This window comes from Gymnoscopelus braueri (assembly GCF_963280865.1).
Source record: "Gymnoscopelus braueri genome assembly, chromosome: 3".
NCBI lineage: Eukaryota > Metazoa > Chordata > Actinopteri > Myctophiformes > Myctophidae > Gymnoscopelus > Gymnoscopelus braueri.
This window is the reverse complement of record NC_137612.1, coordinates 50,338,194-50,353,635: the sequence shown is the minus strand read 5'-3', so window position 1 is coordinate 50,353,635 and position 15,442 is coordinate 50,338,194. Positions and strand designations below refer to the sequence as shown.

Genomic DNA, 15,442 nt, shown 5'->3' with positions numbered 1-15,442 from the left:
CCCTTGAAGTAATTAGGAACAGGAAAAGACAACACATGCTACATATTACATTATCCAAAATCCCAGATGATATTAAGTCTCATATCACAATATGGATATAACATGGATATATTGCCCAGTCCTAAGATATGATGAAGATGAACATTAGCAGCCCCAGGCCAGGGGGATTAATAGCACTTACTGTATCAAACTGTAAAAGTTCGGATACAGTATGAAGAGATTCATGTCAAGTCTTTTGCTTGTTTTCACATGCTTTCCATCTATATGTATAATTATTGTTTTAAAGAACCATTTCACCCGTTTCTCACTAATGCTCATTAGATGGCACCATTTCTTTCTACTCACTGTGTGTCTCAGAGCAGGGCTGTGGACAGTTCAGAAACCTGCCTACCAATGACATAATCGATAGCCTCAATAGACACAGGTTTGGTCATTTGAAACAAGATTTAAAACTTTTCATCCACTTTTCATTTCATTTTCTTTTAACGTAACAGTGGTTCATCATGCAAACTTTCCAGGAAGAGAAAGGCTGTAGTTTCTATAAGCTTGGAAACCCCTTCGATGATGTCATTGGTACTGTCCAAAGCCCACCAATGAGACGCTAAGTGAGTAGACCGAAATTGTGCCATCTCATAACAAGCATGAGGGCCAATTATATGAAGATAAGGTTGAAAATGGGTGACAAGCTCCTTTAGCTGAAGTTGAAGGGTGAAGTACACAATCACTTTATCCCCTAAGAAAAAAAAAGGAAATAAAAGAAGCTAATATGTTAAATAGATATTATTAGCTTTATTTCATCAATGGTTCATTAATTCATTAATGGTAGTACACTTACCTCTACTACATTGCTAATGCAATCTTACAACTATCAGTACACTGCAATCAGTAGGCCTATGTTTTTTTCACTATGAAAGGATTTGTTTTTTTTATATCATTATATTATTGCACTTGAATAGTAAATGTATTCTACATCATATTACGTTCACTGGACAACTTGACTTTCTATGGAAGGAGTATTTGATTGACTGAGGATAAGCAAGTGAAATAATTTATATTAAGTGCCGGAGGCTATTTGGTGTGAAATGTGTACAAATACTTTTGCAAATACAATTCAATATTATGTTGTTTTTTTTTGTATTTATGTTGCAGGACATTTTGTATTTATTTTACTCTTTTGCCTGAGAGACTTCCAATGTTTGTTCCCAACATGGCTGTACTTTTGGCTTTTCCTGTTTTGCTAAAACCTTTGATTTACCCATGTGTAAATCAAAAGGAAATACAGTGGACAAACAAAATCAATGACCTGTGTTTAATAATTGGTCCTAATTATCACATTGTGTGATTTTGGTTCATTTTGAAAGAACTTTCAACAAATACATTGAAATTGTCACAGTAACTCAGTACTCAGCTTTGTTTTGTCCATGAATGTTATGTGGACAAAGTCGACAATCAAAATACCTACAGCAGTGTTCCTCAAAGTGGGGTCTGGGGACCCCCGAGGGTCCTTGAGGGTGTTCCAGGGGGTCCCCACAAACTTAGCAATTTAGTATCAAAATCAGTAAGTATACAAAATAAATATTGTATCTGTCGGGTGGAAACCTCATGTCAAAAACATTCACCAGGCCATGGAGGCCACAGTATATAGTTTGCAGCAAAGCTTTCCTTTTTAAATGGAAGCAACCGCATCTGTAGTGCAGTGAGTATCATTATGGCCAGGTTGTACCTGATGTACTTCTGTCTTCCATGTCCTCTGTGATGTGAAAGCCCTGTGACCGAGACAGAGCCCAGGTCAGGTTATATAAGGAGAGAAATCCATTTCATAACAGCTCAGAGAGGTTGTCTATAATGCCCTCTTAATGTGTGTACTGTGTACACTAGGAGATTATACGCAAAGTATGTTTGCATTCGGTGCGTTTATTTATGGATATGACATACTTGTCACAGCCAGAAAAAGGAAATACCCTGCTGGATTGCTGTTAGCTTTCATCCAATTAGGCTCATTATTAACACTTTCTCATGTAAGAAAGATTATGTGTGTGGAGATGGTTTGATAAAATATTGATGAGACGTTCTCTAGCAGAACATTTATTTGTGAGTGAATGTGCCGCCCGTACTCAACCAGATTAGATTTAAGGGATAATATATGGTATTGATGTCCCTGATCAAGCAAAAAGAACATGCTGTACTAGATTTTCAAAGCTCTGTAAGCACATCTCTAGACTAGACAGACTCAGATGAAAAGGCACATCACTTTATAGGAAACAAATAGATGAAATGGATGATACGATATGCCATCTGCTTGTGTTGTCTGAATGAATGCCAAGGCAGGTAGAATGGAACGTGGAGGAATTCGGAAACAATGCTGAAACACAAGCACAGTGAACACGCACACACGTGTGCGCACGCACGCACGCACGCACGCGCACACACACACACACACACACACACACACACACACACACACACACACACACACACACACACACACACACACACACACAGAGTGGGATTAATATTCCATTTTAGGATTACAGTGTGCTGGCATCAAATGAGAGACAATTCCAATAAGCCATGATTAGAGGTATATGTGTTAGTACAAGTAAGACGCGCGAACGCGGTAAGCGAACGCAAAAAAAGAAAAAAAAGAATGAAAAAAAATATTGAAAAAAAGTAAAAAAGTTTTTTTTTAAAATCTGCGTTAAAAGGAGCATCTTAGAAAAATACAAATTCACAAAAAAAAAACTTGGAATGTTTTTGAACAATTCAACAAAGTGTTTGAAGTGCCTGTTTCACCCACTTCCGGGGGGCGGAGCCAAAATCCGAGCCCGATGTATTTGTTCGTAGACCCCCACTTAGGGGGGGTAGAAAAAGTTTGGGAGCGATTCGGGCACTTTTCATTTAACATGGGGTTTCAATGGGGAGTTTTTAGGAGCCTTCTCCGGGGCGTGGCTTCCGGGGGAAGGGGCGGGCTTAAACGCAACCTTGACAGGTGTGTTCAGTTTTCAAAGACCTTTCATTTGATGTATGGTACGTCTAAATTGGACATTTACTTATCTCAGAGGAGCTGCACACAGGCAGTGCACACAGAGAGACAGACAGAGAGACAGAGACACAACCCAAGCAGGGTTACATAGTAAGCTCCACTTGGTCGGAGGCGCGGCTTCGCCGCGCCTCCTCCCGCGTTCGCAACTACAGAGACAATATGTGCCATGCATTGAAGCAAACACACACACACACACACACATGTAACACACACACACACACACACACACACACACACACACACACACACACACACACACACACACACACACGCCGTGCATTTACAGACGATTATAAGCCTATTCTGCATTCACACCTTCAGCGATTTATTTTCTCGCCAGCTGTCCTAGCTTCCTGCATTTGGCAGCTGCTAACGGTGTCACTTGTTATCCATGGATGATGTGTTTGAATTGTTCGTATTTGTCTAATATGGTTATAGTTTGCTCTCGGTTTGTGAGACGTGCCACTGTGCTGCCGGTAGTATCTGTCCATGTTTGCCATTGGTCATATGTCGCAAACACTGTCCCTTTTTAATGGCTCGATTGGGAAATCCCGGCGTGACTTTACCGAGTTGATAACCACCGTCGTGTGACTGCTTAGTGTGATTGTGGTTGTCAGGGTTTAGGAAGCCAAATAACCAAACAATACCGTTGCTGTTGGGCTGAAACCTTGTATCTCCATAGCACAACTTTTTAATGTTTTTTCCCCTTACTTCATCGAACAAGAATGTCACACAAAAGTAGCGAAGCTAGCTGATCTACAAGCTCACAATGTGTCGCACTGCGATGTGAGCTTGTAGATCTGCTATGTTTACTGTTTATGGACATTTTTGAAAGTGAAAGTAGCTTGTGTGTCTATGGGTTTCATAAATATTGAACCAATCAAAAGTGTAAACAAGAGCCTTGTGACTGAATATTAACTACGTTGGAACTGTTGGCACACATATTCGTTTTCCCATTTCATGAAAAGTAAATCGCTTTGGAGATCGTCTCTGTCGGGTGGAAACATATGTCCAAAACTGTTTACTTTTCAGGATTCAAATTCAAAAACAGCAAAAGTAACGGATCTCTAAGCTCAAAACGAGCTTGTAGATCTGCTGCTTTTGTTACTTTTATGTGAGGCTGTAGTAGGTATGATCAAGTAGGGCATTAATTCGACATGCAAGGTTTCCATGGGACAGCGATGACATGCTGGGTATGTTGAACTTGCATGGCAGTGAAGGTGTCAGGTGCTGTTGACCTTTGACCTTTGGCCTTTCATCAGGATCCCTCCTCTAGGCCGAGAACACCTCACTCCTCTGACTGTTTAAAAAAAAAAGTCTATACAAAACAATTTTTGGGAGTGCGGCTCTGCAAAAGGCTTAAAGAGTCTAGCCCTCTATGACAGGGGTCCTCAACCTGTGGGTCGGGACCCCACATGATTTTTGGGGGGTCCCCAGATGACAGTGAAGTGACAATTTAAGGAAAAACATAAAGACAAGAAAAAGACCATTACTGCATCAAAAGTAATCAGCAAACTGTACTATAAAAACTGGTCAAACATTGGCTAAATTCTCAAATAATATAAAAAAATGAAAATAGCTGATCTACAAGCTCACAACGCCTTACAACGCGAGGCGTTGTGAGCTTGTAGATCAGCCATTTTCACAATATTTATCTGTTGAACCGAGTCAAACTAAATGGAATGCCTCAACTCAAGTATGATTATTTTGGGGGGTCGCGGCCTGAAAAGGTTGAGAACCATTGCTCTCTGAGACGGGGTGTCCGTGTGTGTGTGTGTGTGTGTGTGTGTGTGTGTGTGTGTGTGTGTGTGTGTGTGTGTGTGTGTGTGTGTGTGTGTGTGTGTGTGTGTGTGTGTGTGTGTGTGTGTGTGTGTGTGTGTGTGTGTGTGTGTGTGTGTGTGCGTGTGTGTGTGTGTCCGGAGATAATCTCACAAACCGCTGGACCGCTCAGCGCCACATTTCTTGTGCATAGATTGGCTATTTTCACTCCTGTTGGGTGACACTCTTGTACGACGAAGTAGGTCTTGAAAAGTGGAGATAAGAGGTTACTGCCTGACAGCGACGGCATATTGCTTGGTTCAGCACAGTAATTATATTTGCTGGAGCAGTTCTTATTAATTGCTAATTAAAATGAAGGACCTTCCATCTCAATTGAAGCAAGCACCTTCATCAAAGCCAGAGAGTCACATCAATTGCCCATTCTCATTCTCACATGATATTCATTGTAGATCAAACACAGTCGGGTGTCGGGTGGAAACCATGCCCATGTCCAAAACCGTTCTTTTTTTAATGTTTGATTTGACATTTTAGAATAGCGAAAATAGTCTTTTCATGACTTTTGTGTGACACTCTTGTATGACGAAAAAAAACAAAACATAAAAAGTTTAAATGATACAAGGATTCTGCCCGACAGCAACAATTTACAAGAAAGCCTAGAGCAGTTGTTCTCAAAGTGGGGTCCGGGAAACCCCAGGGGTCCTTAAGGGGGTTTCAGGGGTCCCCCGAAAACATGAAGAACAGTTTAATTTCACTATTACTGTGATTCACCAGCTAGAAGTTATTAACCCGATGAGAATGCACCCTATAAGAATGACTATTCAGATCATAGGTTTCACTCTCTCCACTGTTATCTCCCCACCCACATTATAGACCATGGGTCTTCAACAGGGGGTCCGGGACCCCCTCAGGTTTTTTTTTTTTTACAATAACCCCTTATACCCTATCCTATAGCATCCCTATTATGGGTGGGGAATTCGCTGAAAATAGCAGATCTACAAGCTCACAAGAACACGTCGCAGCGCAATGCGTTGCATATTAGACAAAATAATCTATAAATAAACACCTACAAAACATTCATTTACACAACACTGATGACAGTGCTGTCAAACAAGTGGAAGCTATCTATGCATCCCTCTCCTGAAAATCATTGAAGAGCCCTGGTGTGTAGACAGTTGTAGAATTCTGTACTAAATATAATCTAGCTACAAACATCTTCTCCAATGGGGGTCCTCGGCACCAAGTCTTTTGAAAAGGGGGTCCTTGACATGAAAATGTATGAGAACCACTTTCCACTAGGCAAGTGTGTGGCTCCATCATATACTGTAGCTGTACTTCTCATGGTGAATCTGCCTTTCCCCTGTACGTTCTACTCTTTAAATATAATGAGATATGAAAATAAATGAATAAATATGAAATATGATGTTGCTGCAGACACTACATGGCGGCAATGAGTGAACCAGAGCTGAGGAATCAAAGCGAGAAAGAAGGAGATATGGTGTGATTGATGATTCTGTTTAGTTCATTAGATTGTTCCAGAAACAGTAGCCGGCTGACTCTGCACAGAGCCACATGCACACACACACATATTACTATAGGCAATACTAGAGTCAAAGTATAGATAGATACTACTAACTCAACTAAGTAAAATGTGCTCTGTACTTGCTTTTAAAAATACTTAAGTATAAATAAGTGCAAATTATGAAGTACATTTTCTAAGAAATTCACGAAAGTATTTAATTTTGAAATGTCATACATTTAAAAGAAAAATAGCAAATCTACAAGCTCACAACTTGTTGCGTCATAACGCATTGTGAGCTTGTAGATCGGCTATCTCCAAGATATTTTGAAAATGTTTGAAAACCCTTGAAAAAAGAAAAAACAACGTGTGAAATGGGACATTCTGCATAACGAGTACTTTTACTTTTGATACTTTAAGTATATTATGATGCCAACGTGTGTGCGTGTGCGTGTGTGTGTGCGTGTGCGTGTGTGTGTGTGTGTGTGTTCAAGTTAATGTTTCTCTTTGTGCTTGTGCACATGCATAAAAACATCTACTGGTTATCACACCTTAAGCAAAGCACTGGTTAAAACAGGCATGGCAATAAGACGTGATGTGAATGTAAATCACTTATATCCAGCTAATGGGTGCACATTGTCTATAGATAGATTGTGTAGATCAGTTCACATGTGTAGAGACCAGTGGTGGAAAAAGTACTCAAATGTTTTACTATCAATACTGCAATGTAGAAGTACTCTGTTACAAGTAAAAGTCTGGAATTAAACATTTACTTTAATAAAAGTACAAAAGTATTGGTATCAAAATGTACCAAAAGTAAAAGTACTAAAATGTTACAAAATAGCAGATCTACAAGCTGTGAGCTTGTAGATAGGCTATTTTCAAATAGCCTATGTATAAATCAGGGCTAAAGTGGTTAATGTATGTTTTATAATGTAATAATGTATATCTGCAAAGTAAAGTAGTAACTAAAGTTTTCAAATAATTGTAGTGGAGTAAAAGTACAATATTTGCCTCTGAGATGTAGTGGAGGAGAAGTAAAAGTATAGACAATTGGGAAATGCTCCAGTAAAGTAAAAGTACCTCAAAATTGTACTTGAGTAAATGTACTTAGTTACTTTACACCACTGGTAGAGACAGGGGGCGGGGGGGACGCAATATAGTAAGGCACAGTTTCTCAACATCAGGTCTGGGGACCCTTATGGGTCTGGAACTCTGAGAGGATATAAATGGAGGGGGCAATGGTGGCCTAAAGTGTGTGATTGAAAGGGTCCTGGTCCCCCGAACCGGCAGGATAAATCAGATTGGGGAAGTGAATGGCCACCATATCCCCTCCCCCCAACAACGCTGTAGTCGTGCCCTTGAGCAAGACATTGAATCCCTGGACTGCTCCAGGGGAGATGCTGCAGTGGCCAACAGTATCAGACTGTGGTTGTACCAGGCGGTAAGCATTCGCCGCTGGAAATGAGGCCAATGCGGACGTATTGAAAATGCCGCAGACTTTTCACCTCATTAAACTCAATGGGAATTTGATGATCAGATTTTACTTATACATTGTCATAAATGCTTTCAGGCACTAGTTTAAGCTCTTTTTTGAATTATCATGATATGAGTTTTTGTAAATTATGGTCCCATAAATGTTTTCATTGATTATAAAGAAGGGTATGCTTCCAGGGCTTCTACTTGCTCAACCAGAGCTGCCCTTCCAGCCGTAGCATTCATTTTCTGGCTCCATTCGGGACCAGAAATTCTAAGATGGTGGATTTGAATTTGCGGTAACACTTTATAATAACGATACACTATCAAGAATTAGTAGGCTAAATACTTAATTAATCATGAATGTATCATTTGTATAGCATTAGTCATACATTACTAAGCATTAGTAAACACAGTTATTATCGTTTTATTCCCGATTAATAACCGAATATGTAATGTGCTTAATGATTCTATTGACATTTTCTATATCACTGCTTCTATGTAATGTATACATGCTTTATAAGGCATAGATAGTCCTGACTTTAGATGGGCTCACACAAAACACTCAACTAACGACTAGGAGCTACCTTAATAAAACACGAGTTTGAGTATGAATAAGTGTGCAAATTTGTACATGTAAGGATTTAGACATGGTTAGTGAGTTAATACACATAATATAAACACTTATGTATATATATATATTCCTTTTTTTACAGTCTATTACTTGTACTCTCTTTTGTGTACTTTCACTCGCTTTCTCTCATTCCCTCTGTTTTGCCTGGTAGGTTCGCTCACCTGTTCAGCTATGGATGTAAACAAACCCTCATGGAGCCCATCTGCTGAAGTGTGCAAGTGGCCATTAGCATACCACTGTCTCTTACCTCACACACACACACACACACACACACACACACACACACACACACACACACACACACACACACACACACACACACACACACACACACACACACACACACACACACACACACACACACACACACACACACACACACACACACACACACACACACACACACACTATCTATCTATGACTGATACACTGTGTTCCCACTTTGTCTTCAGACAGGAATTATCATTCACCATGGAGACCATTCAGACACACTGCGGAGGACCTCTCTCACACTATAAACACTGTGTGAGCGTGTGCGTGTGTGTGGTGTGTACGTAAGTGCGCGCGCGCGTGTGCTCGTGTTGTTTACCTGATATCCTAGTTTCTTTGAGGCAATACATTGTTCTTTCTGCACTCTATAATGTGACCATTTACCTTGTTGTTTATTGATAGAGTTCATGCTTAGTCACTCTGCTTATTCTGATCTCACACTTGTAAGTCACTCTGGATAAAAGCATCTGCTAAATTGTGTGTGTGTGTGTGTGTGTGTGTGTGTGTGTGTGTGTGTGTGTGTGTGTGTGTGTGTGTGTGTGTGTGTGTGTGTGTGTGTGTGTGTGTGTGTGTGTGTGTGTGTGTGTGTGTGTGTGTGTGTGTTTCTCGTTGGTGTGTGCGTGCGTGTGCTTGCGTGTGTGGATCACACATGCACACACGCACACTATGCATGATTTATTACACAAACAATTTGAAATACTTCAGAGAATCATTGATTGCAATCAATGGATCTAAGAGGCAATGAGCACTGTTTCCTGCTAATTGAACAAGGGATGCCCATAGGCCCCTGCAAATTCACTTTGTTTAGCTATAGGAAAAGATCATCATGAATCCCTTCATTTGAAATAGATAAGCTCATAATTGTAAATGGGGGGATAAGGTCAGCACCCATGGGGAAGGATATTCTTTTTTTTTCATAAATCCATAAAATCTATGTATGAGTTTAAGCCTTCCAGGATGCCTCTCAATTTTATGAAAATAAAAATGAGGGCAAAACCTGGGAATTGAACAGGGAGCTAGGAGTTCATTTGAATACACCTTGCCTCACTGCCATGGGCTGGTCTATTAATAGCAGTGTGAGGATCATTTGTTAATGAGTCCAAAGGTTGAGAGTATAGAGAAAGGATTTTCCCTAAAAGCATGTTGTGAAATATACCTTATATACCTGAGAGAGCATAGAAGGCATAGAATAGAAAGCATTTTCCACATTATCCAGGCCCAGAGCAGCACATTGAGTCATCTGTCTTCTGGAGCTTCCTCGTGGAGATTGATGCCTCTGATGACCTGGGCAGGAGAAGACAAAGCCAGTGGAGGAAAAGTATATTTACAATTGAGTACTTTCACTTTGCTTCATTATTTTCATTTTTCAATACTTTATACTTCTACGCCACTACATCTCAGAGGCAAATACTGTACTTTTTTAGATTTAGTTTATTATTACGAAACAGATTCATTATTTTCTACTTAGTCTCTTCGAAAATAGCCGATCTACAAGCTCACAACAGCGTTGTGATGAGCTTGTTGATCGCCAATTTTCGAAAGCATTTAGGAAATTTGAGAATAAAAAAAAAGGGATATACTGCATAATGACTTTTGGTACTTCAGATTTTGATGACAATGCTTTTATACTTTTACTCAAGTCAAATAACAAATCTTTTACATGCAGTGGTTGTATCGCTACTCTTTTTACTTAAGTAAAAAACTTCGGAGTACTTCTTCCACCACTATCTGTCTCCAGGAGCTTCCTCATAGAGATGGATGCCATTTATGACCTGAGCAGGAGAAGACAAAGCAGACAGTCTTTTTTCAGCCCCAACAGCTGAACTATTCACTACTTCCGGACCAGAATAAACCCATCATTCTTTCTCTGGCCAGAATCTATAGCCAAAGCTTTCCTGTTCAAACTCGGAGATGTTTCTTTCCAGGATGAGCGTTAGAAACGGATCTGGGAAGCCCAATAGGGACAGGGTGAGCGTGACAAGGCTGAGAGGTGAACTTGACAGGGCCAAGGGATTCATGGCTCTTTTTGATTACAAGAACGTGCCATGCAACGCATTTCACTGGTTCTGAACTTGTTTCAAAGCTACTTTGGGCCATGCTCAGGTGGTAGTAACTCAGCTTGACATTGTTTTTGTAGATGGCATAATTCCTTGATGCAGTCACAACTTCAGCTATTCTAACTTTAAATAACTCAAGTTTATCAACACTGCATTGGCTACGCTCACTGTGGCTGTAAGTCACCTAGCTAGGACCATAGTATCATCATAATATTTATTAAAATTATTAGGTTAAGGACACCCTTGAAAAAAATCACAAAAAAGCTGTATAATAATGTGTAATAATGCCCTGGGGGGCTTACCCACGCTGAAGGCCTGATAGGCCTGATATAAGTCATAATTCATTATCATAATCAGTCTGTATCGTCCCAGAGGGATATTCCTCTTCACAGTATGTTCAACAAAAATATTAATAATAACAAAATACAATACAACATAAAAACAATACATAGAGTCAGTTTGTTTAGTGCTGCAATGGCTGAGTCAAAAGATCTGTATCTTCATCCCGATGCCATGATTGTAAAGTGACGGTTGAGGTCATTTACTGCTAAACATGTGATGGCTTGGTGTGGGAAGGCCAATAATCTTGGAAGCAATGTGTATAATGCTGAAAGGTTCGTTTTTTTTGTTAGACTTGGTCAATATATTGAAAAAACATGGGGAACAATACAGCAGAACATTGATGCTACATTGAGTGCTGTACTTCATATAGAGTCAGATTTAATATATCAGTTAGCTAGTAACTGTTGTACTAAGTCAGTGTTTGTCATAAAGGAGGGGTAGGCGTAGGCCTGCTGTAGATACGTGGTCACCATTCAGCTGCAGTGGGGAGTACTGCTTGTTAAAAGAGATGTAATGTTCTTCACAGGCCAGGTGGGGGCAGTATAGTTATAATTAATCTCTTGACCCATTTAGTGAGCTGAGGTCAGAAATCTTTCTCTCAAGCTGAATACAGATGGATAATAGTGAGTGGTTGGCCAGTCTGCCTAACGTAACACTTGTGAATTTGCTTAAGAAAAGCATAGAGCCTCTATTATCTATATGAAATCATACCTGTTTACAGTCTTCTAATAACCAATAAATAAAGAGATTAATGGAAAATAGCCTAACAGTTAGCTATTTTCCATGAATCTCTTTATTTATTGGTTTATTTATTTTATTTTACTTGTGTGCTGCATGTATGCAGGTTCTCATGTCATTGTCCTCAAGTTGTGTGTCACGTGCGAGGCAGGAGTGTAGGACCCAGATGCAGAACAGATAGGCAGGAGCAGAGCAGGTCAAATGCACAAAGATTTATTGAACAGATAGGTGAACAGAACTGGACAGGACAACATAACAAAGTCTATAATCTAACAGGAAAAATAAGGAACTGTGGGTCTATACACACACACACAGGGATTGGCTGGGGCACAACAGGACACAGGTGGAAAACATAACTAATCAAAGGGTAGGTGAGACAAGACAAGTAACAGTAACTAGGTATAATAGGAAACACTAGGACATCACTACATAAAAGTACAAGAGAACAGGAAGCAATAGGAACGATACAACAGAATAAGATACAAGGAGACAGATCCTGACACTGTGTCTGGTATATGGAGAGCAAAAGTGTGTAGTTTGTGTTGTGTCTGCGTTCCCAACAGAGAGTATCAGTGTCCAGAGGGAAGCTCCCCTCTCTCCCTGGTATTTATATCCTGCTACATAGGCGGCTCTCCCTAGGCACAGGGGGAAGTGATCCACACATTAAAGAGAAAGACCATCTGCAAATGCCATCCAGGCCACTGTCACGGTCCCAATATAAACCCCTCTTCAATGCCAGCCAGGGGGGGGCTGGTCAGCCCGCGGTCTGAGCATGCAGCTTACACAGTACAGTACATGAATCGGAGTGAGACACACCGGCTTGTCCCCCTTGTTTGGCTTTTCCTCTCATGTTTGAATGGACACCATGATGAAAGGGGAAGATTCCGAGGAGGTAGAGATTGACCTGGGGGACTCCGATGAGCTGGAGGACTCTGATGAGCAGGAGGAGCCTGTGGCCCTCTGGAAGGCCTCTCCCGTCCTGGATGAAGAGGAGAATATCCATACGTCTACTTTGGTGGAGATCAGTGACACCAAGCCTCTGCTTAATAACAGAGACCCCCGTGGAATCAATGACAGCCTCAAGGTATTTTTGGTCCGTTATGGGCCATGGATGTAACTTGGACCTTGATATAGTCGCATGGATTTGAACTTCCTAGTAAAACTATCTGATAACTAAGGCAAAAACCAGTGATATGCATTAAAGGGGTATTTCACTTTCAAACATGTTTGGGGTCATTTTAACGTCTATACTCTGGCTTTTGTGAGCACCCCAGACAGTTCTTGATTCGGTATTTAGATATTGGATATTCATTTAAACAGACACGCCCCCTTCTCATGCACACCCATTGTAACGTCAAACTCCATTTTAACCATGTTAGATTAATTGAAAACACCCGTCCTTGGTTCTGGTGACTGATATTGTCCTTCTAATGCGTGAGGGGGCTGTGTTTTTTCAATATTTTTTATATATATTTTTTTTAAATAAGTTAATGTGAGTGATATTTTTAGGTTAAAATAAAAACGTATTTTTTCAATATTCTGATAGTAATCATTGCTTTAGAGTGTCTGTTCACTAACAGGGATCTCCCCGTCTCTCCAGCTCTTAAATAAATAGAAAATACATTTTCAGGTGGGTTACCAATTTCAGCCAATCAGTACCCATTTATCAGCTTCAATTGCATCGTGCATTTAATTTTGTCTGCTCATTTATTTGTGTCATCTCTTCCAATTTCTCTTGATTATCCTGTATCCTGTATGAGTTCTCTCTCCTGATTGGACAGGACATTTGTATCCCGACCTGAAAATGCAGTTTACTGAGCTGAGAGAGACGGGGCGACCCCTGCTACTGAAAAAACACTCCATAGTAATGTTTACTATCAGAATATAGCAGGGCCGATGCTAGGCAATTAGGCGCCATAGGCAATATTTTTCCTGGCGCCCCCCCCCCCCCCGCCGCGCCACCGTTTTCTGCCACAGCGCCACCTAGAGCCTTTTTTTTGGCGCCCCCCCCTAGTGGCGCCCTAGGCAACTGCCTACTCTACCTAATGGGCGCGCCGGCCCTGGAATATAGAGCTATTACACTTATTTTAACAAATAACAATCACTTACGGCACCTTAAAGCCACATTACAGATTACGATGGTAACACCATCCCCTCCGTCCATGTGTGACAGTTGCGTGTCTCTCTCCTCCATGTATGCAGGTGACCTTTGAGGATGTGATAGCAGAGCCTGTGTCGGTACGCAGTGGGGACAGGGTGTGGATCTGGAGCAACGCTCTGTTTGAGGTGTCCAGGGTGTGGATCTACAGGATAGCGACAGTGCTGCTGGCCATTCCGATGTCCATCCTCTCTGGCCTCCTGTTTGGCATTCTCAGCTGCCTCCACATTTGGTGCGTGGAGGCCAATTCATGTGTCACCACACTCCATGGTGTCATTCACTGTTGTTCCTAAGTCTAGGCTGGTGACCAAGGGTGACCGGGCCTTTGCCATCAGACTCTAGAACAGCTTAGCATTGGACCTCAGGCTTGCTAGCTCCATAACCATTTTTAAATCTAAATTAAAAACCCACTTTTATATTCAAAAAATGCTTTTTAACTCCCTAACGGCAGAAATTGATGCATCTATTCTCACTAATACTGTTATTGTGTGTTGCTGTCTAGTCATCCTATATTCTTTTCTCAATTGATTATGATTTATGTTTGTTATTTAGTTGTTATAAGCACTTTGTAACTTTGTTTGAAAGGGTGCTATATAAATAATGTTTATTATTATTATTATTATTATTATTATTATTATTATTATTATTACCCTTATTATTATTATTATTATTATTATTATTATTATTATTATTATTATTATTATTATTATTAAAAATAACTAGATACATAGACAGGCAGGCAGGCATTTAATTGATCCCCTTTGTAGTCACACCTAGCCCAGAGTCCATTTATTTTGACACAGACCAGGTGCTTAAATCACCCACACCCATCCAAGCATAGATTAGTTCATCAAATACTGTCTACAATGTTTTAACATCGTTCAGTGCTTTCTTTTCCTCTGAATGCGTTTCTCCATTTGCCCCTGTTAACAGGTTGCTCAGCCCATGTGTCCAGTGCCTGCTGGTGGGTACCCGCTGGTTACAGAGCCTGTGGAGCATTGTAATGGGCATTATCGTGCAGCCCTTCTTCACCAGTGCTAGCAGGTGCTGCGGCGGTTTCAGCGTTCACCTGGCGAGAGAATGACACCTTTCTTTTCACACGTGAGGGACATTATGAAGGTTGGGATTAAGTTCTGTGTCACTGGTTCCCAACCGATGTGCCCATAAGTACCACTTAAGTACCACTGCTGCCTCATGGACTGAGATTTGAAAAGCTCAAAAAAGGCTATTTTTTGGGCGGTGAAACCGCCCCTATAAGTGAGGTTTGGAAATTTGTACAATTATCCTGCGCTGTGATTGGCCAAAAAGTACCCCGCCTAACCCTGCACCGTGATTGGCCAATCACAGTCTATTCAGGACTGTGATTGGCCAGTGTCACATGACACATGTGCATAGCCCTATATAAGAAACCATAACTTAAAAAAAACCA

At 40.7% G+C, this 15,442-nt stretch overlaps 1 protein-coding gene across 1 annotated transcript; it reads left to right on the top strand.

Moving 5' to 3' along the window:
• Nucleotides 1-12,613: 12,613 nt before the first annotated feature.
• Nucleotides 12,614-15,241, top strand: cav4a (caveolin 4a). The gene is made up of 3 exons (XM_080424191.1): nucleotides 12,614-12,939; nucleotides 14,058-14,245; nucleotides 14,947-15,241. The coding sequence occupies exons 1-3, from the start codon at nucleotides 12,712-12,714 to the stop codon at nucleotides 15,095-15,097; spliced, it is 567 nt and encodes a 188-aa protein (XP_080280317.1). The 5' UTR covers nucleotides 12,614-12,711; the 3' UTR covers nucleotides 15,098-15,241.
• The last annotated feature ends 201 nt before the right edge of the window (nucleotides 15,242-15,442 follow it).

Coding starts and splice junctions, on each gene's coding strand:
- cav4a (XM_080424191.1), top strand. CDS start 12,712: ATGGACACCATGATGAAAGGGGAAGATTCCGAGGAGGTAGAGATTGAC. Junction 12,940..14,057: donor GAATCAATGACAGCCTCAAG/GTATTTTTGGTC, acceptor CCATGTATGCAG/GTGACCTTTGAGGATGTGAT. Junction 14,246..14,946: donor CTCAGCTGCCTCCACATTTG/GTGCGTGGAGGC, acceptor CCCTGTTAACAG/GTTGCTCAGCCCATGTGTCC.